We start from the raw sequence: 26,831 nt of genomic DNA, 5'->3' as shown, positions 1-26,831 counted from the left end.
CAATGCAGTACCAATCAGGATGCTTGAAAAAGTCCAAAAATTCTGAGCGGCACTACAATTGCGCTCGTCAACTTGAGACATAAGATGTTAAGTCTCATTTGCCCAGTAATTTCAATGGCTATGGCGCCCTTCAGACCAAAATACAGTAAAGTTTACATATTAATGCTTCACGGCAGAAATAGGCGCCGTTGTGGTACCCATAATCTAGCCGGTATCCTGTGCAAAGTGTTAATTAACACACTTTCTTGTGACTCCATATTAATAACAGGAGGGTTTCAGGTCTGTTAGGTATATAAGTAAGATACCCATGTCTTATGGGCGTTGAAATACCTTTAAAATTTTCCACTCCACCAGTGGGTGGCTCCTTTGCACAGGATACCGGCTAGATTATGGGTACCACAACTGCTGCCTCAGTGATGAGTGCCTCCAGTCACCTGACGAGGGTACGTCTTTTTAGTTGGTACCAAGGAAACGATACATTGTATTTTAATTTAATTTTGTCTTACCGCCAATCTTCGCAAAGAATCAATTCGACACGTGTTTCACCTCTACACGAGGCATCTTCAGGAGCTGTTTACTCCTCAAAAGCTGACAAGACTTCAATTAATATTCTTAAATTCGTTTGAAAAACATGATCTTGAACCAACTTGCTCAACACATGAACATGAAACTTTTAATGAGGTATCACTTTTAGAAAAGTGTATAAAAAATTTTTTTGTTCTAATGTGCCAACTTTAGGAGCGCTGAGAACTTTATTTTTTGGACAGCTAATACGTTATATGTAACTTCGGGTTAAATTAGCTTGACTCAACTGAGGCAGGGCTATCAATTAGAGGATTATTTACCACAGTAATAAGTCCAAGTATTATAAACAGTTTGTATGTTTAAGTGATAATCCTCACTTCTGGGATTAATTACACAAATTAAATTTTAAAAACAAAATTTATGAACGATGCGTGACTCGAACCCGCGTTCCGTGCCAGCGCTCTTCCACTGAGCCAACCGTTTGAGTCACGTAAGGTTCATAAATCTTGATATGTTTAAATAAAACACTTTTAAGGGATTAAAACGCGTGTAATTGTAACTGTTTTTACATTCGATTTTTGCGTAAAAGTTACATTTTCATTTTAGTTAACTCGACGTTTTAATACCTTTCCAGAACTCGTCTCCCTGAAAATGAGATCTGAAATCTAATTTAAAAACACAGTTAGAATTTTCTTAGAATTCACCTTTAAAAGTGTTATAATTAAATGTGTAAACTCGCGTTAAACAAAGAAAATACAATCTTGTAATTATGTCTTTTTTAAGTCTCAGGTTGTGGCTTCATCTACAGAATCTACTTTACAGTTGATAACCTGCGCAACCACAATATTTGCATATTAGGAAATTGACTTGATATGTCGCTCTTTCTAACGAAGAGCGCTCGCATAGAACGCGCGATGTCGCGCCGGTTAGGGTCCCGCTGCTTTCAAAAAAATTTGTTTTAAAATTTAGTTCAACCAAGTATTATTATTATTTATATATGTACTTTATGTTTATTATTATGAATACAATAATTACTTTGTGAGTATTTAATGAAAAATTGTTTACACACCGTCTTTATGTTGAGTTTTGTTTGTAAATATGAATGTTCTCTAAAGATTGGATTGGATCTCATGTTTTGTTATAACTGGATAACATTAACAACTACTAGAAGAGTGTCGATAACTTTTGAAACCAAAAAAAATAGTAGTAGGATGAAAACCGTTGGAAATGGAAGAGAATATATCTTGAGTTGAAAAGAAAAATAAATTACGGGCGATCTGAGGACGTGGAAAGGGGGGGTGTTTAAGGGTAAAAAACGGTTTATCTCGATTTCCGGCAAAACTGCAAGTCCTATGGACGTAAGTCAAATAGCAAAGTTGTAGGTAATAAAATGATCTACAACTTTTGTTTGAACAGTTTTTTCACATAACCTCAAAATTAATGTGAAAAATTCAAAAAACCAAGATTTGGTGTTTTATTTTTAACTTTTATAAAAAAAATGTCACGAAATTTAGTGAAAAGTTACCAGTTTATGTCCCAAATACACTAAAGTTTTTTTGAATTGAGATATTTATTTTTCCACCTTTATTGTGACTCAAATATCGAAAAAGAACCCTTATTTTCAATCGAAAATTTACTTGTAAAAATATCAGCATTTTTCAATAAGTTGGTGTGCCTTCTGTTCGTATTTAATCTCTAATTTTCGATTGTGTTAAAAAAATATACATTTCAATGATAATGATTGGAAAATTTAAGCCTTTTTAAAGATATTTCATAAAGAATTTTTAACCCTAAAGCGAGTGCTTTAGGGTTAAAAATTCTGGGTTAGGTTGGGTTAAAAAAGGGGGAGTCCCCTTTCCCACTTCCCGACCTCAGATTCAGATCCGTAATTTATTTTTCCTTTCATTTTTGTTATATACTCATCCTTTTCCAAAAGGTTTCATCCTACTATATTTTTTTTTTCACTTTTTATCATTTTCAAAGGCTTCAGCACTGGTCTATACAGAGTAAACAGCAATCAAATTTGCCTACAGAGTACATCAATCCTGTAATAGAAAGTCTGGAACTAATGAGCCAAATCTAGGTTCAAATATTTAAATGCTCGTAGTATGTTGAATAAGTAAATCCGTGTTCACCACAGTGAATTATTTCGGACTGTGTAAATGTTCTCATTAATTACAAGTTAATGAGCAAATAGTGTGGAGTTTGTGCTGTAAGTTACTCTATTCGAAATCACTGCAATTTATACAAGTCCGTTCTGACCACGGAGTTTTGATGGAGATGCTAACTCAGCTTGGACTGGTATTAACTTAGCTTAAACAATTTAAATAATGAACAGTGGGAGGCTCTTTTGCACAGGATGCCGGCTAGATTATGGGTACCACAACGGCGCATATTTCTGCCATGAAGCAGTACTGTGTAAGCATTACTGTGTTTCGGTCTGCAGGGTCCCGTAGCTAGTGAAATTACTGGGCAAAAGAGATTTAACACCTTATATCTCAAGGAGTCGAGCGCAATTGTGGTGCTGATCTGAATTTTTGGGATTTTCTAGAATCTTAAGCGGTGCTTAATTGTAATGGACAGGGCGTATCAATTACCATGAGATGAACGTTCTGTTCTCGTTCCTTATTTTCATGAATAATATCTCAAGTCAATTTCCTAATATGCAAATATTGGGATTGAGCAGAATATGAATTGTAAAGTAGATCCTGTAGATGAAGTCACAACCTGAGAGTTGAACAAGAAATACAAGATTTGTGAACCTTACGTCACTCGAACGGTTTGCTCAGTGGAAGAGCGCTCGAGTCACGCATCGTTCATAAATTATATTTTCAAATTTAATTTGTGTAACTTAGTTTAAATTAATATTATATACAACAAAACTTAGTTTGAATTTTACGCTGTTCCATCTTTTGTAATTCTGTCGTAGCAGTTATTGGAAGTGTTTTGATGTTATTACTACTCATCTTGAGTTTGAGCGGCGTGGCTGTCCAAAGTAATTTCGATTTTGTGAGACTGTCGAGGACTCGGTTTAATAACAAAATAATAAGTAACAGACAGTGAATTCTAATCGGTGATATTGAATTTAAATAATTTTTTGGCCATAAGCAAGTGAAAAATATACAATTGTTAATATTTTTCACTTCGCCTTTATCTATAAAAATATATATATGGTCTATGGCTATATTATTTTATTTGTAATAAGATAAATAAAATTTAATTTAGTTCCTTTTAAAGCGGGCGGGAATACTATGTTACTTAAGAAGAGTTATTAGTTTTTGGCCATTTTTTCGATTGGCATCATAAAAGTAGGGGTGTTTTTTTTTACATTTAAGTCAGTTCGATTCCCAGACGCGGCAAGTAATTTTTAGAAAATCTTTGAATGCAGCATTACTAACTTTTAAAAATAACATAAAGTCTTGTTTTAGTAAAATAGCCTATCTTCGATATTTAAGGTACTTTCCCTTCATGTCCCATAACTTTGGGACACCTGTATATAATATTAATATTATTAACCCGTTTGCCAAAAAGTGGCCATACAAATAATTGTATTTTATTAATATAGCCACAGCCTGTATTTGCATACTTGGCGTCGATATATCGAGCGACGTTCAGTTCCGTGGTCACTTGGAAGAGAAGGCCAAACTGGCCTCTAAAAAGCTTGGTGTACTCAGTAAGGCGAGACAGTACTTCACTAAAAGCCACCGCCTGCAACTTTATAAGGCGCAAATTCGGCCTCACATGGAGTACTGTTCTTACCTCTGGGCGGGTGTTCCCCAGTCCAGCTTCTTCCATTTGACCGCATACAACGAAGAGCGGCTCGAATCATCGACGATCAAGTCATCTCCGATCGGCTTGATTCTCTAGCATTGCATAGAGATGTGGGTTCTCTCTGCATCTTCTACCGCATTTATCACGGGGAGTGCTCAGAGGAGCTGTTCGGGTTGATTCCAGCGGCCGAATTTCACCATCGGACATTACGTGCAAAGTACCATCCGCATCACGTAGACGTCTGGCATTCCACAACAGCGCGTTCGAAATTTCTTGCCTCGCACAGCCACTTTGTGGATTCAACTACCGGCAGCGGTCTTCCCGAACAGATACGACTTAGGGACCTTCAAGAAAAAAGCATACTCCCACCGTAAAGGCCGGCAACGCATTTCTTGACACACCTGTTGTTGCGGATGTCCATGGGCGGTTGCCTCACCTCTCCCCATCCCGTGAGCCTCTTGCCCGTTTGCCCCCTCTCAAATAAAAAAAAATATATAAAAAGTATAAGATTTGCATAAGAGATGTATTAAATTAAATCTCTATTAAGTTATTTTATACTTTTGAGGTTTTGAAGTCGGTTTTTTTGACGAAGTTTTTTTATAATTTTTTTGTTGTATTCTAAAATGCTTTATAAAGATTGAAACCATTGTAATAGTCTATATAACAATCATAAATGTTACAAAAAATCTATTTTGTTATCTGAGGGCGTTGCTATGGGCGCGTTTACGACGTAATATGAAACAGAAATTACTTGGAACTCATTAGTTTCAGGTTCTTTACGTTCCATTAAGGCTGTGTTGAGGTGCGACCATTTATCTTTAAATTATAACATAATGATAGTAAGGTAGGCTTTAAGTTGCAATAATTTACATTAAATACTTATTTTAACTATAAGTACATACGCATGTAGGATTTTATTATTGTTTTGTAGTTTAGATAAAACAAAATTATAAAGGTACCAAAACATATTTATTAAAATTGCTAAATTTATTAAAATTTATATCAGTATATAATCATAACTATGGTATTAACTATTATATGATATTGATACAAGCTGGATAGATGAATTTGAGCCGTAATTATTTTTGAAACTTCGAACACGTAATGGCAGATATTTTTTATTTATTTATTTTAACCTAACTTTACAGCATTTCTATTCTACAGATTAATACTATAAACTATAGACATGTATTGCCTTTAATATAGTTTGGCAGATTAAATTGTTACGAGTATGAAATAAAAACGCTGGCAAATAAATGCTAATTATATCAAATAAAGAAGAGGAAGTCCTGAGTAATGTGTGCTTGTGACTCATGATTATTAAATAGATATGTGTATAGTGTGTATGACTATGTGAGAGTGTTATGAGTTGTGAGTAGTGTGTAATGTTCAGTCTAATGGGCATCGTTCTCAGCTTGGGACATATGCTCGATCACTGAGTTAATAAATTTATTACGGCTGATGAAAAAAATGTCAATATCTTTAAATTTTTTTTCGTATAAATTTACTATCCTGTGCTAAACATAATGTCTGCCATTATTAGTACGCGGTTGGCCAACGTCGAAAAGGCGTCTACTCCATATATGTGCTGTACTGGTCGTCAGAAGCGAACAATTTACTTGCAGAGTTAGCCACATCAAATAAAAATTTCATGTCTGCTACTTTCCGTCTATCTTCAAGGGTAAGAAGACCAAAATATGTAAGTCTATCCTCGTATTCGTCTTTTCTTCGAAGAACATAATTTAGGCGACGTGTAAAGGACCGCTGAATAGACTCTAATAGAGATATGTAAGTAACATACGACGGGGACCAGAGGGCATCAACTTTTAATAAGCGATGCGAATCCGATGCAGTTCATTTTAGGTACCTAAACTGAATCACTAAAATTCGTACCATGAAGTGCTTTTTACTGTATGGCGTTTGGATCGCTTATGAAGAATGAACGAAATAAAATTGCGTTTCATAACCTAAAATGATATGATTTTAGCGGGTTTTTTGCGTAGAAAATACTAAAAATACATTTTAAAATTGCGCAATTTCGTCAAATTATAAACCATTAAGCCCTTTTTTATACCTATTAAATAATAGTAATTTAAATAAATGTAGTTCTTTGAATTACAAATTAAATGTTTGTTATGTGATTTCGTAAAAATAACGAGTTATGAACGCACCTCCATTGATGTTTGATTTGAAAGGACTACAGAGTACATTTTTTTTAATTCGTTCTTGCGAACAGGCTATAGCCGGGCCCTTACTGCCTCGTCTTTAGTTTTTTCGTTTTTGGTATTTATTTTCAGTATTTTGTTTTACAAAAAAGTCAAATAAAGTATTCTCATCTTATCTTTAAATCAATAAATTTTTTATTTTCTATGTTTTCACTATTTTTTTTAAAGTTATTAACAACAAGATTCACTTTCCTCTGAGGAAGTAGCAACTTTTTTCGAATCGGTCACTTTGACAAATAAGCTATCCAGTTTAGGTTGAACTAACACCTCATGGTACGAATGAATGAACGAACTAAATCAGTTTGCGATTCAGTTGATATCATTTTTGACATTCAATTGACATTATTGCGATTTAATCACTTGATTTGACGACAACCTAAATTAGATAGCTCTAATCACGTCGTGGTGCGAAATAGCCAAGCAGTTCATTTTAGGTTGTCAATTGAATCGCAATAAGAGTTCATGGTAGGCCCGCAGATCGGTGCGACGTACTCCATAATGCTACGAACATAAGCAAAATACAAAATTTTATGCGAGGCAATTTTTTTTAAACTTTTAACATTTCTATGTAAGAATCCAAGCATTCTATAAGCTTTTTGCGTTATATAATCATAGTGACAAGTGTACAAAAGCCTACTATCCATCATTACTTCAAGATCACGGACGTGCTCAACTCTGGAAATAGTGGTACCATAAGATAATAGTTCTGAGAGATAAAATTGCATTTTCGGGTAGATGGGATGTACTACAACAATCTAGTTGGTAGACATAATTCAATCATGGACAAAAGTAATGGAGTATCTAATTATTCATTTTTAAATAATTTTAATAAGAGTAAAATATATGAAGTATAATTTATTCACATTTACAAAGCTTTTATTTTGAAGTTGTTAGTATAAACATAGATATTTTTTATTGCATAATTTTGGTAGACTACGAGACTGCCTCAACGTTAAATAAATTCGTTCATGCAGTTATTACCAGTTACCAGGCCCCTTTGCATCGGATGCCAGCTAGATTACGGGTACCACAACGGCGCCTATTTCTGCCGTGAAGCAGAAATGTGTAAACATTACTATGTTTCGGTCTGAAGGGCGCCGAAGCTTAGTGAAATTACTGGGCAACTGAGACTTGTCATGTCTCAAGGTGACGAGCGCAGTTGTAGTGCCACTCAGAATTTTTTGATTTTTCAATAATCCTGAGCGGCACTGCATTGTAATGAGCAGGGCGATTCAATTATCATCAGCTGAACGTCCTGCTCGTCTCGTCCCTTATTTTCTTAAAAATAGTTATTACAATAACACTATTTGTGACGTAGATATATTTTATTTAACCTTGATTAGATATAAGAAATAAGTTGGCAAAATTATATTTTATTATAAAAAAATAGTTATAGTTCACTTTCTTTTCTCCCTGAGCTTATATTTTTCTATTTTTGTACAGTAATTTATATTTTTTATTTTGGTCTATTGAATTTAATTATTTGTATATTATATTTGTATATGACTGTTTGTTTCTTTAAAATCATACCTTTATAAAAAATAATACCTTTAATTACTTATATACATATGCAATGAGAACATAAATATGGTAGCGGTGATAGTAATGCTATTCGTAGCGGTTGAACACATATGTCATTCTAGCAACATGTACCAGGACTTCATATATAGTTAAGAGGTTCAATGTAAATTTTGCATCGAAAAAAAATGTGCAGAAGTCACACTGTATCGACAATAAGATCAAAAACAGTAATTGACGCAGTATTCAAATGATATATGGATAAATGTAATAATAAATTATCAAACTTTGTATCATTATGATTATAAAGCCTACAATTATCCTCTTCGCGAAATTTCACATTCGTTTCATTATCTTGAAGCCAAAATTTTTGAAGATTTCACTTCTAACAAGTGTGAATTACACACATGTTTTTTTTTTTTCATTTTAATTATTATGAAATCAAGGATTGTAATAATGTATTTACTAAGGGCTTAGTTTAGCAAAAGTTATAAAATATCTTATCACCATTGTTTTACAGGCTACTTTCCACTGCCAGCTGTCTACTGCCTCGTGTGGGTCTGCCTCGATGTACTCCTCTGCACTGCCTCCATAATGCATCTGTGTACCATCAGTGTGGACAGGTAATGTACACTTTTAAATTGATACCCGCAGTTTTCTTTCGGTTATAGGTACTGCGAAAACTACTAAACCGATCGGAATAATGATTATTTCATAAGATGCAGCGTGCTTCGGAGAAGGTATGTAATTTGTGATGATTACATATCCGGTACCTATATTTTTCTCGTATATATTCTGCTGCCCCACGCTCGTCTCTCGCCTTGTCACGTTGCGCGTGCGACACAAGCGCATCTCACCTACAACCTTCCTACAACTATGTAAATAGTAACAAACTTACCGTGGCTGACACCGACACCAAAAACTACAATAATTGTTACTAGATTTAGATAAATTAACTAGATTAATTAGACTGCATAAAATACGCATTTTTTTACTTGCATATTATCTATTGTTTTGGAATAGTTTTTTTGAAGTCGGTTGTTTTATGGTTACATTTATTTTTTATTTTTTAAGTTTATCTAAAATACACAAACTAAAAGTTTGTCTAAATTGTGCAGTAGATGTACCTACGAAATTCAAGTAAGCACATGGCAATTTGATTACAGAATACAGACAGTCATAAATTCGCACACAGATCGCACCCTTACTGTAAGTCGTTAAGAGTTCCATTGAGCATTATATTCGACAGCGACAATTACTTGACCATAACGACGTTACGGTAGGTGACTCAAATATCTGGACAGCATAAAAAAGATTCGGCCCAGTATCGTTAATTTGCTCCTATGAATTGAAGATTTCCGTCAATTTTTCATGGATTTGAAATTTAAAATTCGCATCAATTCCTGCTTTATAAAGATAGATGAAAATTATATTATACTAGCTGACCCAGCAAACGTTGTATTGCCGATATTAAAATCGCGATACAAAAGTAACTGTTGATCGTAGATGGGTGAAAATTTGAAGTTGTATGTATTTTTTAATGCTGACTCATAATCAAAATGTAAAAAAAAATTAAAAAAAAAATCGTGTGGACCACTTTTCTAAACTTCAAGTTCGTTAATGATTCTTTATTGGCTCTGTATTTTGGTGCTTGGGTTGCACTCTTCAGTGAAGCACCTTGTGATAGACCATATTTACCGTTTTATTATCCTGCGCAAAAGCAAATAACGCGGATGGTCTACCATCCCGTGAACATGCCACTTATAATTAATTGAACATATAATGGATTCAAAAATCAGACCACCAACTTTCAAGGAATGGGCTTAAGATTTGAATGGTCAGGGCGAATGCGAGACGGATCGGAAAGGATTTGCGGGCTAACTCGACATGCAAAATGTTCATGAAGTAATTGCTGCAGATCTTGAAGAATTGCTATTATCATTGCTGCATTGATCTCATGACATCGATCAAGTTATTCCTCCATGCCCATGAAGTTTAATTGTAAAAATTTATGCTGTGCATCTTCGAGATGTTGCAATGATCCAATCCGATGATGAATCTGTCCTTATATCTACAATATCAAAAGCAAAGTCCGTATTACTGATTTATAAACACTTTTTTTAGAATTAGCATACATAGGAATAAGTATAGAAAGTATGTTATTCTTCTACTGTATTGTGTGTAAGTATATAAATAAACAAACACCTAGACTGTCATCGTTCTTAGATAATGTCTGCCCCAAATGGGGTCATTCGGAAACAAACATTGTATTTTTGAGTGTTTGCTAGAAAATGTCGTGATTCGGTAGTTTCCCAATCTCAAACAATAATAAGTACTGCAATCGTATCGAAATGCTCCTCGATTCAAATCAGTACTTCATAAACTTCTTCTTGTGCGTCGAAAATTATCTAGTTGTTGATCTCTGAGGTTTTATTTAACGATTTCGTATTGCCAGCCGATCCGTTTTACGGTCTTCGCCTCGCTTTGCTTGTTGCCTTCATTCTGTTGTTGGTGTTGTTCGTTCTTCTTCAGTCCTTTCATTTGCAATGTTTCGAACCCTAGTTGATTTACGTCTTTGTCGGGAATATTTTGATCGTCTTGGTTGTGACATTGTTAATGATAATATCGGCACAATAAGCTAATAGAAACTCGAAACAAATACACCAACCGGTCAACTTGAATAACATGACGTGCACTGTCAGTTGTATTTTATTACTCATGTAGCGTGAAACTAACAAAAAACTTCATTGAATTCTTTCTATTCTTGAGATGTCATCAAAATGTAATTGTTTCACAGCAGAACTGTCAAACCGTGCGTCAATAAATTCTCTTATAGAAAATATTATGTCCATACAAAACAAATATTGTAAATAAAAATTATTATGGATCCCAAATCGAAATAAAACTATCCTATTTCTCAAGTCGGACTAAACTGCACTCCATTAAGAAATCCCGATTAAAATCCAAAATCAAAGTCCATCAGGACACTGGATTTATATATATTAAGATCATTCTCTTAGTTTTTGGTTGATAATAATTTTAAGTTCCTTCGTTTAAGAGCTTACTGTTCATGTCGAGAAGTGTGTGCTAAATATTCATTTGATAACTGTTACTTTGTAATTTTAAATATAAGAAACTTTCTGATTTTCATTTTTCTCTACCTGAACACTATTGTAGAATTCCTTTGTTATATGAACTGAATTTCCCTTGAGCTTAAGTCCATAGCAGTTAAAATCACAGTCACTTTTAGCCCTATTAGAATTCTATTTAATCTTCATTTTTGTGTCTCTTTTTCTTGACTGAAATAATTAAAAATTATATGAATGTGAGTATTCTATATTCTATTTTTTATGGAAAAGGAGGACAAACGAGCGTATGGGTCACCTGGTGTTAAGTGATCACCGCTGCCCATATTCTTCTTGCAACGCCAGCGGAATCACAGGAGCGTTTCCAGCCAGTTCAGTCCACTTTGTTGTACATGGAAAAAAGTTCCTTGAAAATCGCACTGTGGAGGACCGCACTAATCCTGATAGTGGGGATAGTATTCTAATTTGTAACATGTCGTGCAATGTCGGAATTTGGCGGTAGGAATAAGGTGAAACAGCTTTTCGGAACCTTCCCTGCTCTGCCTTGGACGCAGTCAAATGGATCGAGCTGATTCTGGCGTCCCAGACCAAAGATGATAGCAATGCTCCATATGTGGCCGTACCTGCACTTTGTAGACCGCTAGAATGTGGGCCGGCTTGAAGTATTGCCGTGCTCTATTAATGACGCCCAGCTTCCTTGAATCAAATCTTATAAAGTATAAATTTTAAATTACCAAGTATGGGTAGAATAGTACTGGAAAATAGGAATTTAGGAATCCTAAGTGGGCTGCGCCGGTGATCGCTAGCGATTTATAAAATCATTTGTGAATTCTTCGAAATTTGTCAATGATTTGCTATTTTTGTCTGATATTATGTTGAAATTGTTTATTCCTTCACATAAATATGCAAATAATTGATAAAAGGTTTTTTTGGTAGTTTTAAAATAACGGTATATACTATTGAGCTAGATCACTGTTTATTTTAATGATCTTATAATAATTTAATACGACAACGCTTGTAACTAGATTTACAATATATAGGTAGATTACCTATATGCAGTAAAACGTATAACTACGAGGAAATGTACCAAGAATACTGGCAGCATTTCCACGTTGGATAGCTAGGCTAATAAGTTGACTGACGAAACTGCCATCGCTTGGGCTTCCAGTAATTGTATTGAGAAGATTAAACAGTATTTTGTACAATCTCTGGACCACATGAGCCAAAACTCTAGATACTTCAGTAGTCAAAACAGCAACCCTACAACTAAAGTAGTTTGGACATACAAATACATAATATAGGCATAAAGGCATAAAAGGCATTTTTTTTCTCAAAATTGATTCCTTTAGAATTCTTTTTGATGTCATTTCTTATACTACTACCGCTTCGGAAACAAATGGCGCTCTGAGAGAGAAGAAGCGGCGCAAGAAACTCTCCCAGCATTCTTTTTTTTTGCGCTCTTTTCAATAAAAATATACAATATTGTACAGTTGCTATAAAATAATCACAATCTAGTCCCAGGCTGTCCGATCATTTAGATATTCAGCAGTGGAGTAATAGGATTTACGACAGAGCCATTTTTTTATAAAACATTTAAATTTATTTATAGACAATGCCTGAACAGTGGCTGGGACTTTATTGTAGAAGTGTATACATTTATAGAACTATGTATTCGTTTTTGTTGTGCAAAGGTAGTAAAATAGTGACTAATAAACCGCTACTTTTTCGGTTTTTCGTTCATTATAAAAGGTTCCATTAAAAGAACAGGGTGGTAACGGTTTTTAACATACATTTTCATTGCTGAGTTATTTGACAGAGGAAAGGTTATAGTTATATTTAGTTAGTTGGTTAGTAAGCGTTATTAAAAGATACATACAAAAGGTTTTTTTTTAATACCGGCCTTGCAGATATGAGTAGTAGTAGACACTTTATAAGAAAATCAGATTTAGGGCAAAGCTTTATCAAAATATTTATAAAGTTTTTCAGGGGAATTCGAAGCATAAAAACACTACTAACGAGATAACCAATTGGAAATCTTACATCCAGCCAATTGTAATTCTTACAATTAACAACAAAAGGCATAAAAGGCATTTATTTTCTCAAAATCGATTCCTTTAGAATTCTTTTTGATGTCATTTCTAATAACTACTAGTGACTACTACCGCTTCGGAAACAAATGGCGCTCTGAGAGAGAAGAAGCGGTGCAAGAAACTCTCCCAGCATTCTTTTTTTACACTCTTCTCAATAAAAATATACAATATTGTACACAGTCATTTCTATCGCTATAAAATAATCACAATCAAGTCCCAGGCTGTCCGATCATTTAGATATTCAGCAGTGGAGTAATAGGATTTACGACAGAGCCATTTTTTTATAAAACATATAAATTTATTTATAGAAACTGCCTGAACAGTGGCTGGGACTTTATTATAGAAGTGTATACATTTACCCTTAAAGCTATTATGTATCTTATGAAGCCTACTACAATTAGTTACAAGCAATTCCTTATTTCTAGTGTTATAATAATGAAAATCAAAATATTTACTATCAAATTGTTGTATTTAAATATTATATATTAATATATATCTGATGTGTTTTTGTTTTTAAAACAGTTGCTTTCATCCATGTACGGTATTAGTTTTGCTTTAGATTAAATTTTTTTATATAATGCTGTTGAGCTCAATATGGAATTTCAAATAGATTTTGTAATAAAGTCATGTAGGCTTTTGTTAACTTGTGGCTATTGTTGGCATTGCTTCTGTGATGCGCTCATGCAGACGATACTATAATAAATATGTTGCGTTGGTAACTATGTGGTATAACCTTTGTATGAAATAAATTTTGTATTAGAGATATTTTAAGCTTTAAGCAAAGGGTTTATTTACCTTAAAATCAGGGTAATTTAGCCACTGGTAAATACAATACTTTCCATTTTTGAAAAGACAGACGGAAAAATATAGACTACGACAGAAATAGACAGAGTAATATGGAAGAAGTTGGAGAAAGCATATTCCAAAAGGCACACAGACTAAAAAACTATTGTAGTATATTAGTAGGATGCTGGTGTCAAATAATATTTAATACTATCTCATTAGTTAAAAATAGGTTTTGAAGTGAAATTTTCTTTAGCATCGTTGTGATTTGAAAGTCGATGAAACGAAAAAGCAGACAGTAAAAAGAGACAGACACATAAATTCATAAGATTAAACGTGGGATGATAATATGATATAAAAATGAGATAAGATGCATTATACAGTGTTTTTGTACTAGAGGATCATAGTTGAAGAAGATATTGTCTTGTGCATGACGCGAGCACCATAAATATGGTAGCGGTGATAGTAATGTCTTTCATAGCGGTTGAAACCATGTCCTGTACATGTTGCTAGGATAACTTAGCAACATGTAGCAGGACTTCGTAAGCAGTTTATAGCTTCATGCACAGTGCAGGTTTCAGTTCTGACATGAATACTTTGAATGCATTTCTTTAATAATAGTCTGAATAAAAGACAAATTTATTATAAATACAATAATAGAAAATATAGACATTATACAGTAAGGGGCGGGACTTAATGAATGCCAAACAAAATGAGCACTGATGAATAGATTAATTAAACTGAATCTACTTTCATGTATGAATGAACCGATAATTTACGTGTTAGTTACAAAAACAGAATTCATAATAATAACTAAATCTAAATCTTATCATTATTAAGATAGCCGTGAGAAACACACTGTTAAAACCTTAAGGAAATCAGATGGTATAAACTAAATTATAACGAGCATTACCTCTGACGCCTTGGAACAAATAACATTTATTTTTATTTCTAAAAACTATTAAAACTACTCGTATAACTCAGATTGTGCATATAGTAGTCAGTACCCATTAAGCTTGCAATATTATTTTTTATCTGCACCTAACCTGCCTGGTTTTGAATAAAATGTATAAAAATATACTGAAAAGTAAAAGCTTAGCTAATTACCAACATATTCCACTCAATACCTAGTTTTGCCGCACATTCCTAAAAACAGCTATGCAATAACTCACCGGAGTACTAAAACTCGTCTTCTTAGTCGTCCCCTCATTGCTGAGGATCGTGACTCCGAAGACTGTCAACAGCACGCCTCCATCGCTTACAATCTGTGGTCTGGTGCAGTGCTAGTGACAGGGATATCCAGGTGTTCGGTAATTTGATCCGATCAGGTCTTCGAATTTCACCCTCTCGGTCTTTTCTCCTACCTTCCCCGTCACCATCAGCTTAGACTATCTTTGCTTCTGCTATTAATGTGCCCGAAATATTTGAAACAACCGCTGATATTTTTGAATCCTGACTAATCTCCAAAACACAGGAAAATTTAGAAGTTAGAGCTCAGTCATAATGTAAACTACCAACCTACTTTCCAGCATTTTAATATTAATAAAGTTAATTGAAGGCCTAAAGGCGCGGGAAATGAACAAAGCAATATCTACGCGCTTTAATAGGGCTACTGGGAACTATTTCGATCAAAGGATCAGTCTGGCTATACAACGCGGAAATACTGCCAGTGTTCTTGGTACACTTCCCCGTAATAATAGAGTTAAATATTTTAATCTAATCATAATCGACTTATTTGAAAATCTTTCTAATGTTTAAATATTTCTTATTGTTCTTAGTTTGAATGGGTATGATAAACTAAAAATTAGGACGCCTCCTGGTTTTATATTAATGGAAAATTTTGCGTGGTGTGGTGAGTCATCCAGCCCCACTGGAAGGTGACAGCAGCTGCTCGTAACTCCGCGAGTGAGAACCAATACTATGCGAGACACGCCTTTAACAGCCGCTTTACGAAATTTAATTGTTTACTTGCTCACTGAAAGAGCTAAAATTAGGATAGTTGGTGTTCTAGTAATAGTAATTATCTAGTATAAGTCGGTATAGATTGTTCGTAGTAGCTCTAAGATGTATGCTTATAATATAAATTTAAATACTTAAATTTAAGTCAAATCTCTATCCCAATAGGTCACTCTGTAAGGATATATTTTTGGCTTTATTGGTTAAAAAAATGAAGTGTCATTAATAAAGTATATGTTTCAGGTATCTGTCCCTTCGGTATCCAATGAGGTTTGGTCGGAACAAAACAAGAAAGCGAGTTACCGTCAAGATCATGTTCGTGTGGATCCTGTCTACTGCCATGAGCCTGCCACTTAGCTTAATGTATTCGAAGGTACACATCCTTGTTGATCTTAATTTCATCGTATATTTTCACGTTCCACTTAATAAAATATCACGCAACATTCAAGTCACAAAAAATTCCTTCGTTGTAGCACCGTTCTTAGAAGGCTTTGAAATTACACGTGATTGCCAGTTGGGGAATTGGTCACCTGGAAATCAAATTGGCTTTGAAGAAACAAGGGGTCTATTTAAAATTATTTTTAGAAAAAACGAGGATACAGCAAGATAGCAAAAGGAAAGCGAAACTTTTTTGATTGCATCCAATTTTGATTGACAGGTCGTAAGCAGTCAGCTACGCTTGACGTTTGCTCCTTCGTATTTTGAACATCAAATCACTAGCCAACGTGCACATTGACAAGGCAAAATTGGACTCGTGATATCGGGATGTCAGGTCATCTAATAGCTAGTATATTCAAGGGCTATATTTCACCGAGACACCACGGTGGCGCAACCAGTCGCCGCTACCAACAAAATGTATACAGCTCTATCGAGAGTTACTTACCTGATGTCCGTTTGGTGGCGCGAGCAGCTCGGACGCGTCATGATAACGGTGTCTGTATGGTGTATAGTTTGTTAGCTTACGGACACCACGGTGGCATCACCACTCACCGCTAACAACAAATTGTATACAACTCTATCGAGAGTTGCGCACCTGATGTCCGTTTGGTTGAGCAACCAGTCGATGCTACCAACTAAATGTATACAGCTCTATCGAGAGTTACTTACCTGATGTCCGTTTGGTGGCGCGACCAGCTCGGACGCGTCATGTCTCCGGTGTCTGTATGGTGTTTAGTTTGTTAGCTTACGTACACCACGGTGGCGTCACCGTAGTGTCCTTGTGAAATATAGCCCTAAGTCTATGGCACTCACAATCTTAATCTATCATTCGTTTTATTATAACATCGCATGAGTCAAAATCCTCGCAAATTGTTGTTGAGTTATGATAAAGTCTAATATAAATTAGTATACAAACGCTCAACAGTTTTGATTAATAATTATGTTTAAACACTGCAAACACATTACCGTTTGTCATCAATATGACGGTAACATAAACATCATGCACTAAGCGCATCTTATATAAATAAACAGAGACGCAACAAGAAACAAATGGCTGCGAAGTGAATGGATGGATTTGCGAATGAAAATAGAATAAAATGGACGCGTATTAAGGATAAAGCTGTATTGTTTTATTGACTTTAAAGAGTGGCAATGAGTTTTTCTCATTAAAGCTGAGCGTTTTCCGATGTGGTGGTTAAATGGTAGGAATGTAATTTTTTTGACTTTTATAAGTGCAACGCTTAGTAAATATAATTTTCACGATATCTAGGCTTTAAGTTTATAATACCTAATGTAAACTATGAAGAACGCTGCAAGCCTTAGACCCTTTGCCACTTAAAACTCGTAGCGAGTGGAGGCTAGATTATGGGTACCACAACGGCCCCTATTTCTGCCGTAAAGCAGTAATGTGTAAACATTACTGTGTTTCGGTCTGAAGGGCGCCGTAGCTAGTGAGATTACTGGGCAAATGAGACTTAACATCTTATGTCTCAAGGTGACTAGCGCAATCGTAGTGACGCTCAGAATTTTTGGGTTTTTCAAGGATCCTGAGTGGCACTGCATTGTAATGGATAGGGCGTGTCAATTACCATCAGCTGAACGTCCTGTTCTCGTCCCTTATATTCATAAAAAAAGAGATATTTCTGTTATAATTACCTAAATCGAAATACTAAGAAGTAAAACACAGTGAATAAAACGGTGAATCATATTCACTGTTTTATAATATTGACCAAAGTCTGTCTGGCAGTCCCTAGTAGAAGACAACAGCCTATCTTTGCTGTACCATTCTGTCGCACGAATTATACAAGTAACACATTTATTTTAAGAGCTATGCAGTCATACAATCATTTTTGTGACACGGATTAAATCGATCTTTTAGCTCCAGTTTAATTCAATGAGAGCTCATTTGGTATAACAATTTAGCAGTGATTAACATATTAACATAAGTCGTGAAATTACTCCTTTTTTATCATGCTTTAAACTGGCGAAGGGAATGCAAGAAGTTTTATTTAATAATTTTATGAAGTTTTATTTTATAACTTTTTATTATACTTGTGTTGTTTGTTATAATTATATTATACTTATTCATATGTACGTCTACATGTGGAAGATTATTATTAGCTTGAATTAATTATGTTTGTTAATTATTTTAATGTATCTAGCTGTTGCCTTTCTTAAGTGTGTGACCAGTACACAACCTTTGAACTAAAATAGGTTTAAGGCCTGAATTTACTTTGAATACTGAGTTTGAGGTATGTTCGGAGTTTCCCTGCGAGGTCGAATCAGAAATGAGGAGATCCGTAGGAAAACCACAGTTACCGACTCAGCCCAGATGGTTGCGAAACTGAAGTGGCAGTGGGCAGGCAGCTCGATGGACAGATAGACGTTGGGGCATTCGGTCGCGTTGGTTAAGATTAGCAGGAATTTCCCCGTTGGATGAGGGCAGCGCAGGACCGATCGTCGTGAAGATCTTTGGGGGACGCCTTTGTCCGGCAATGGACGTCTTCCGGCTGATGATGATGATGTTGACCAAGTTTTTATTTAAATAAATAGAAATAGCAGTTCTTAATTTCTTTTAATTTGTATAATATGTTAAATTATTGTGTAAAAACCTTCATCTAATTCTTATGTTTTACTCAAGCTCTATAATATTATCTTGCTTGCAGGGTACAAGGACTTTGTATTTACTACCTTTTTATTTTAAAGATTTTCTAGAAAAAAAGCGGCCAAGTGCGAGTCGGACTCGCCCATGAAGGGTTCCGTAGCAGCAAGTAACATAATATAAAAGTTCTTGTGCTTCTTTGTAATTAAAAACGTATTAAAAAAAACAACTTACTAGGTCTCGATCTCAAACCAATTTTCAGTGGATGGTAATGTGCATCATATATGTTTTTAGTGATATCATTCCCTTAATTTATAAGTTACAGGGAGACACACATTTTACCACTTTGGAAGTGTCTCTCGTGCAAACTTTTCAGTTTAGAAAAAAATGATATTAGAAACCTCATTATCAGTTTTGAAGACCTATCCAAATAATTTTCATGAAAAATTTTGTAAGATGACACGTATGGGTTTGATGAAAAAATTTTTTGAATTTCAGTTCTAAGTATGGGGAACCCCCAAAATTTACTGTTCTTTTTAAAATTTTTGTGTAAAAAACATACCAAGATTCAACAGTATAGTTCTTATTGTTTCGGAAAAAAGTGGCTGTGACATACGGACGGACAGACAAACAGACAGACATGAATCTATAAGGATTGCGTTTTTTGCCATTTGGCTGCGGAACCCTAAAAATTAACATTTGCACAATAACATCAAACGCTTCTGTTAGATTTAAGAATTTATTCCTTTAAAAGCATAATAACCCTAATTTGATACTGTGATGTTTTTGATATTGGGATCATAATTTCCAAAATAAACGACTAACATTATAATGATTTTAATAATTTTTGAACGTAAATTACGAAAGCTGTTGCAAAAAGGCCTATTTAAATTAAGTAACTGTCATAACTTAAGTACAGCTGTGTTTAATGCCTATTTAGGTAAAATTAACTTGCTTAAAAACGCACTTTTTAGAAGCTGGTTCGTTACCTCAAAATGCACAATTGTGTTTTAATGAAAATAATATGTATAATCATAATAAAAATTACTTAATATTATATTGTTTTTTTTTTTTTTTTTATGGAAAAAGTAGAAGCCACCTGGTGTTTAGTGATCAACGCCGCCCACATTTTCTTGCAACACCAGAGGAATCACAGGAGCGTTGGCAGCCTTCAAGGAAAGTGTATGCACCTTTTTTTAAGGTATCCATGTCGTATCGTCCTGGAAACACCGCACTAGGAAGCTCATTCCACAGTTTTGTAGTACGTGGAAAGAAAGCTCCTTGAATACCGCATCCTGATGATGGGGATGATAATGTGTCAGTTAAACTCACAAATTTGGATTTATTGAAATATAATATAAATCCTAATGAAATGTATGATATGCTATTTAAAATAATTAAAACAGAGTTTACTTTTATATTTACTTCAAAGACAGTCAAATCAGGTGGTCTCTTGTCATTTAATGATTTGGCAATAGCTGGCATTCATAGGAGCAGACAAAGGCTATATGAACTATATAGTGAGAGAGATGTTAAAAAATACTCTAAATTATTTAAAAGTGTTTGTTCTATTGCAAAGTCTATGCATATCAGACAGATAATTAAAAATGCACCGAATAAAATAAAAATGACTTGGAATGTGATTAACTGGGAATCTGGAAGAGTGGAATACCGCAACATTGAATACAATTTATCAATAAACAATACTATAATTCAATCTCAGCAGGAAGTTGCTTCTGCTTTTGAGAATTTTTTTTCTGACATTCCAGTTTCTATCACACCTAGTCTCCTCCACGAGTGTTGCTGAGTCACTTCTTCTGGAAAATGTTAAAGAATGCCAACAAACTTTCAATTTTGGTTTTGTTAGCCCTGGAGAAATAATTAAAACTTTTAAGTCTCTCGACATGAAAAAATCTGCTGATATATGGGGCAATTCTGTTAAAATAATAAGTTCTATAATTGATGTCATAGCACCATATCGTATATACTAACACCATAGTCTTTAATAATTGTATTAGTCGTGGTGTGTTTCCTGACCTTCTGAAACATAGTAAAATTACACCAATATTTAAGTCAAGTTGCTCTTCTGACCCAAATAACTATCGTCCTGTGTCGGTTTTGCCGACCCTTAGTAAAATTTTTGAAAAAATAAATTTAAGCCAAATGCGTAGAGTTAAAGTAAGTAATACTTTAACTCTCATAAGTTACTCCATTTGAAACAATTTGGTTTACTAGGGGACGTTCAACAACGGATGCAAGTGTTGAGCTAATCAAGAATATTTTTGATGCTTGGGAAGAATCGCAGAATGCACTTGGCATCTTCTGTGATTTATCTAGGGCTTTTGATTGTGTTCAACATTCAACGCTGGTCAGGAAGCTATACCACTATGGCATAAAAGGAACTGCGCTCGATCTTCTGACTTCATATCTAAACAATAGAATTCAGAGGGTCGACGTGAATGGCAAGAGATCTCCTGGGACTCTTCTCAGTATGGGGGTACCACAAGGGTCTATTCTTGGACCGTTCCTCTTCCTTATCTATATAAATGATCTTCCTAATCTTATAGAGAAAAAACATAAAGTAGTATTGTTTGCGGACGACACTTCACTGATTTTCAAAGTGAAAAGAAACCAAGCTATGTATGACGAAGTGAACGATATTTTATCTGACATCGTGTACTGGTTTAGCGCTAATAACCAATTGTTAAATAGCAAGAAAACTAAATACATTAAATTTACCGTACCAAATGTCAAAAATGTAAATGCAAATGTTTTGTTAAACGGAGAGGTGATAGAACCGGTGGAATCTGCTATATTTCTTGGCATAACTCGAGATGAAAAAAAAAGCCCGCTGAGTTTGTTGCGCCCATTCTTCTCAGGTCTGAGGCATTCATTTTGGAATGGGTGGTAGTTTTTGACTTTCAATAAGTGATGTCACATCCTATTTTGAATAAAAATATTTGAATTTGAATTTGAATTTGATATCCTAACTTGTGGCGTGTCGAAGGTGGAATTCGGTAGTAGGAATCATGAGCAACAGCTCTTCGGAACACTCCGTGTGATAAATGCTATAGAAGACACACAATTAAGTGACGTCTCTACGTAATTTAATATTTCTAACATTTTCAGTTTTACTTAATCTTTTTAGAAGTTAATGAGTAGTTTATACTTACCAGCGTGCCAATGAGAAAAATGCTAACACACCTATTTCTGTCAATGTACTGTCCTGTACCAGTTTGAAAGTGTGAGTGTTTATATAACAGCATCCATAAAAGGGTTATTACGTTCGTTGCTGCATTGCAACATGACTCAAACATTCTATCTATTTTTGCGCTCTTCACACAGTCCCTTTTGAAACTGTTCTCAAGGTAGATTTCCTCTATTGAGACTGTTTCTCCCTGATTTCGTTGGTTTCATTTGTACGGTGCTGTCTCTCATAATCAGCACGTTTAGTAGGTCTACTTATATTCAAACAAATTAGTTAGTGTACTACATTACTACCGCAGTACTACTACAGTACTATTAAAAATAAAAAATGAAAATTTTGTTCTATATCTAATACTTAAGCGTAGTCGATGGACAAGATGGATATATATCCCCCCACAAGATGGACCGACGATCTGGTCAGGATCGCCGGAAAGAATTGGATTCGGGCAGCGCAGGACCGATCGTCGTGGAGATCTTAGGGAGAGGCCGTTGTCCACCAGTGGACGTTTTCTAGCTGATGATGATAATGAATCGTACGCAAAAAAAACTCATTCTGATAAAAAACCGAATGAGTAACAGTATCACTGTTTGTTTGTAAATTATCCCCATTATCGAAAGTATTTTTTTTATGAAAATAAGGGACGAGACGTGCATGACGTTCAGCTGATGGTAATTGATACGCCCTGCCAATAACAGCATTCTGAGCGGCACTACAACTGCGCTCGTCACCTTGAGACATAAGATGTTAAGTCTCATTTGCCAAGTAATATCACTAGCTAGGGTGCCCTTCAGACCAAAACACAGTAATGCTTAAACATTACCGATTCACGGCAGAAATAGGCGCCGTTGTGGTACCCATAATCTAATTATAACCGATGCAACATTAATATGAAGTTGTGAGTACAAAGCGAAGTGCACCTGGTACGTTCAATGCCATCATAAAATGAAAATCTCTAAACGTGACCCAGTAACTGAGTCAACTGTTGGATATCTAAAAGTGCCTCTACTTTATTGTGGTAACACGGATTCTACCGGGAACAATGTCGCTTAATCGATTCTTTCTAGTTTCAGAAATTGTGTAACAATTTCTACTAAAAGGTGCAGTTCCACAGAAGGGAATTAAGAGTCTATTTTGATAATTTGTTAAATTGATTATTTGACTGCATAGCTCTTACAATAAATGTTTTTCTTCTATAATTCGTGCTACCAAATGCTGCAGCAAAGATTGGCTGTTGACTTAACATTCTACTTGAAGCTGCCAGACAGACCATGGTCAGTTCTAAAGAAACAGTTCATCACACTTCTTACTATTTTAATTAAGCTGATTATATCCCTACGTGCTTTAAGTGATAGAACGCCACAGGGCCTATTTCTTTGAAGTAGTTTTGTGCAAACACTTATGTGTTTTGGGTAAATTACTAGGCCGCTAACATTTGACATCTTGTGTTTTAAAGCGACGAGCGAGTTAAGGGTGTTCACCCACTACAAGATGTATGCTTTGTCAGCCAAAGTAAGACCTATAAGTCATACATATACATCAAAAAGTAATATCGTACAATTAAACCTATTATTTAATAGCCTGAAGGCGGTCGCTCCGTTCCCAATTACCTTTACCACACAAACGTTTTGTAACAATTATTTTGAATATCGAAATACTTTTGTTTTGAACATTTTCTGGGATCTTGTCGTAACTTATTAACTCGACTTAGCCGAGTAGTAGGCAATAAAAGTTAAAGTCGACAGTTTCTAGCAAATTCACTTATGTAATTGCGTAATACATCTAGAATGTTCTGAAATAAATATTGCTAATGTCTCTCTCTTTGGAGTCCGTCCCTCATGTCTGAGGATCTTGGTCATCATTAGTGCTGTATCTGGAGTGGATAATGTGCCTCCACCAGTCCAGCGCGTTTCTTACGGAAATTTGGATGACAATCCTTAAATTGGTTGGTCCATCTTGTTGGACAACGATCACGCCATATTTTGCCTTCGGTATTTCTAACCACAATTAGTTTCCAAACTTTAGTCGTCTGTGAGAATTATGTGGCTAAAATATGAATGTATACATTTTCTGGATAATGTGGACGTACGATTCTTATTCAGAGCTAGTTCTTTACATTATGTGTTTCAATCTTTATGAAATAAGTTACATAACACCCATTGTTTAAATTGACATTAAAAGTAAGTTTCCTTAAAACTAGCCATTCTGTATTCAGTCTTCGTTTGATTAACATATAGAGTTTAGCGTTTTTTTTAAACTGGTCAGTTAGTCCTGACGAGAGAAATCGCAGTAAGTCTTGCCACCGTAACTACCAAACTACACACCATACAGACATCAGAGTCATGACGCGTCCGAGCTGGTCGTGCCACCAAATTGGTTGCACAATCAAGCGGACATCAGATGAGTTACTCTCTATTAGAGCTGTATATATTTTGTTGGTAGCGGCGACTGGTTGTGTCACCGTGGTGTCCCAGTGATACAAATTTGTGTTTTATTTGTTACCTGTCACAGTGTGAGGGTGGTATGTTCACTCTTCGATCAAACTCTCTTTAAATAAATTAATATTTAAAAAAAACATTGCTTCAAGCTGGGAGCCTTTCCCGTAACGTAATTAAAGTGCCACAGCTTGCCTGCGGGATGCTCGATAACATACAAGTAAACATGCAAACATAGATCGATCAAACTCAAATCTGGAATAACTAATGACCGCATAAACTATTTTCACATGCTGCAAGTTATATGAGCAAACTTTGAAAATTGAATTTGTCGGCAATCCAAATAAGATTTCCGCTCGGAAGGTGAATAATGAATCAAATTAAGGTTAGAGTTTTTCCAATAAATTATCTATGATTAGAACTGATTATTTACCAACAATAGTGTTACCTACACAAACTTAGTCCAACGTGATACTAACGTTTTAATTTTTTGTACGTCGTCATTTTACTGTCTCATTTTTGTTATCAATCTCAATTCAAAAAACGCTGCACAACAATGTAATTTCATAACAAATTGTCTACCAATTGCTGGTGATGAAGAATAAAAACAGATTGTTTGAAAAAATAGTTTGATTTAATTCTTGGTAATCTTGATAAATATTGTTGCAATTGAAGATCTTTTCTCTTTCGCATTTGTATTTGTATACAGCCCTTAAAACGTTGAGGCTGGATATCAGTTACAACAAACACTTTTTAAACTATGGCACAGTAATTTCCTGAATGCTGACACCTCATCAAAATATCACTGAAGTCGGATAATTCCCACTTCGTACAGGGAACAGCGTACACAAAAGGATGAAGTGGAAAGAAGATGGAAAGAAGAATTAAGGAAGAAACAACTTCTAAATTTAGTAAACACTTTAAATGCAAATTCTTAAGATCCTTCTGGATAGTAAAAATACGGTCGTCAGAAATAAAAGTATTTCTGTGACTTCCCTTGTTGCACTATTGGAGAAGTTATTAAAATTTTACCACCGTATTAATTTTTATCGGTTTAATAATAACCAGTCTTTTTTTATAATCCCCAAGTCCTAAGTAATCTTTTAAAATGCTTAACATTATTCTACATGCTCGTTCTTCGAATTCGTTCCTTCGCTGCTTTTATCGCATATCTAGTACGAACACCTTCCGCCGAATAAATAATTGTACTAATACTAGAAGGATTTAGGCTTAAATTGAATTTGGCTCGAAACCTACTTTTTTATGAAGATAAGGGATGAGACGAGCAGGACGTTCAGCTAATGGTAATTGATACGCCCTGCCCGTTGCAGTGCACACCTTGAGACGTAAGATGTTAAGTCTCATTTGCCCAGTAATTTATGAAATTCAATTACAGCTATTAAATTCTCTTTATCATCCAATTCCATTTTAATATCAGGAGAATATACGAGTATTTCACAGATTGGCGCGAAAATTCTCTATAGGGTACAATACATCTGCCAATAAGTACCAAGTAATAAGCAAGACATTTGAAATAACATAGTTAAAAAAATTAGAACTACGAGTATTAATATTTATTTCATTAATGAAAAAAAAGTTGAACCTTTGATTCTCATCACTGTGTGGTTGGATCCTAGCTTTTCACGTACCAATGTGCTTTCTGCTTTCGAATTAATGTTTTTTTAAACTTTATAAATATGCATTACCTCACTATTTCCTATAAATTACCATCACCACACATAGAGATCATATCAATAGTGATAGGACTGTGTTTACCATAACTCTATGGTGATCAGATGTTTTTCTATGCATTACTATTACGTGATTACTGTGGTTCTGATAATTTATAGGACAAATTAGGATAGGACGGCCAGTTCAAAGTCAAATAAATTTAATTAATTTAGGCTTAAACTAAGCGCTTTTGAATTATTGAATCTACCATATGTCCGGAAAAAGTAGAGCTCCTGAGAAGAACATATAAGAAACTCAATGGCCCACTCATTGCAATCGATAGGGTATTTTATAATTGCTGTAATAAATAAATTCTTCATTGCCATACAAAACATTACAAATATAAAATGAATAATTAGGCTACGCGATAAAACAATAGGCAAAAGGAAAAGGCTCAGCTTCACCTGACATGGAAGCATGGATTTATGTTTCCATGCAGTGCTGTTTTTCAGCCATCCCCTCCTCC

General features: G+C 34.8%; 1 protein-coding gene across 1 annotated transcript in view; it reads left to right on the top strand.

Moving 5' to 3' along the window:
- The window catches only part of LOC126979403 (5-hydroxytryptamine receptor 2C), a 141,476-nt gene that overhangs the window by 90,492 nt on the left and 24,153 nt on the right, over positions 1-26,831 (top strand). Inside the window, exons 3-4 of the mRNA XM_050828687.1 lie at positions 8,560-8,662; positions 16,198-16,327. Of these exons, the coding sequence (XP_050684644.1) occupies positions 8,560-8,662; positions 16,198-16,327 (233 nt within the window). The remainder of the gene's footprint in view (positions 1-8,559; positions 8,663-16,197; positions 16,328-26,831) is intronic.

This window comes from Leptidea sinapis, chromosome 3 (assembly GCF_905404315.1).
Source record: "Leptidea sinapis chromosome 3, ilLepSina1.1, whole genome shotgun sequence".
NCBI lineage: Eukaryota > Metazoa > Arthropoda > Insecta > Lepidoptera > Pieridae > Leptidea > Leptidea sinapis.
This window is presented reverse-complemented; position numbering and strand designations above follow the sequence as displayed.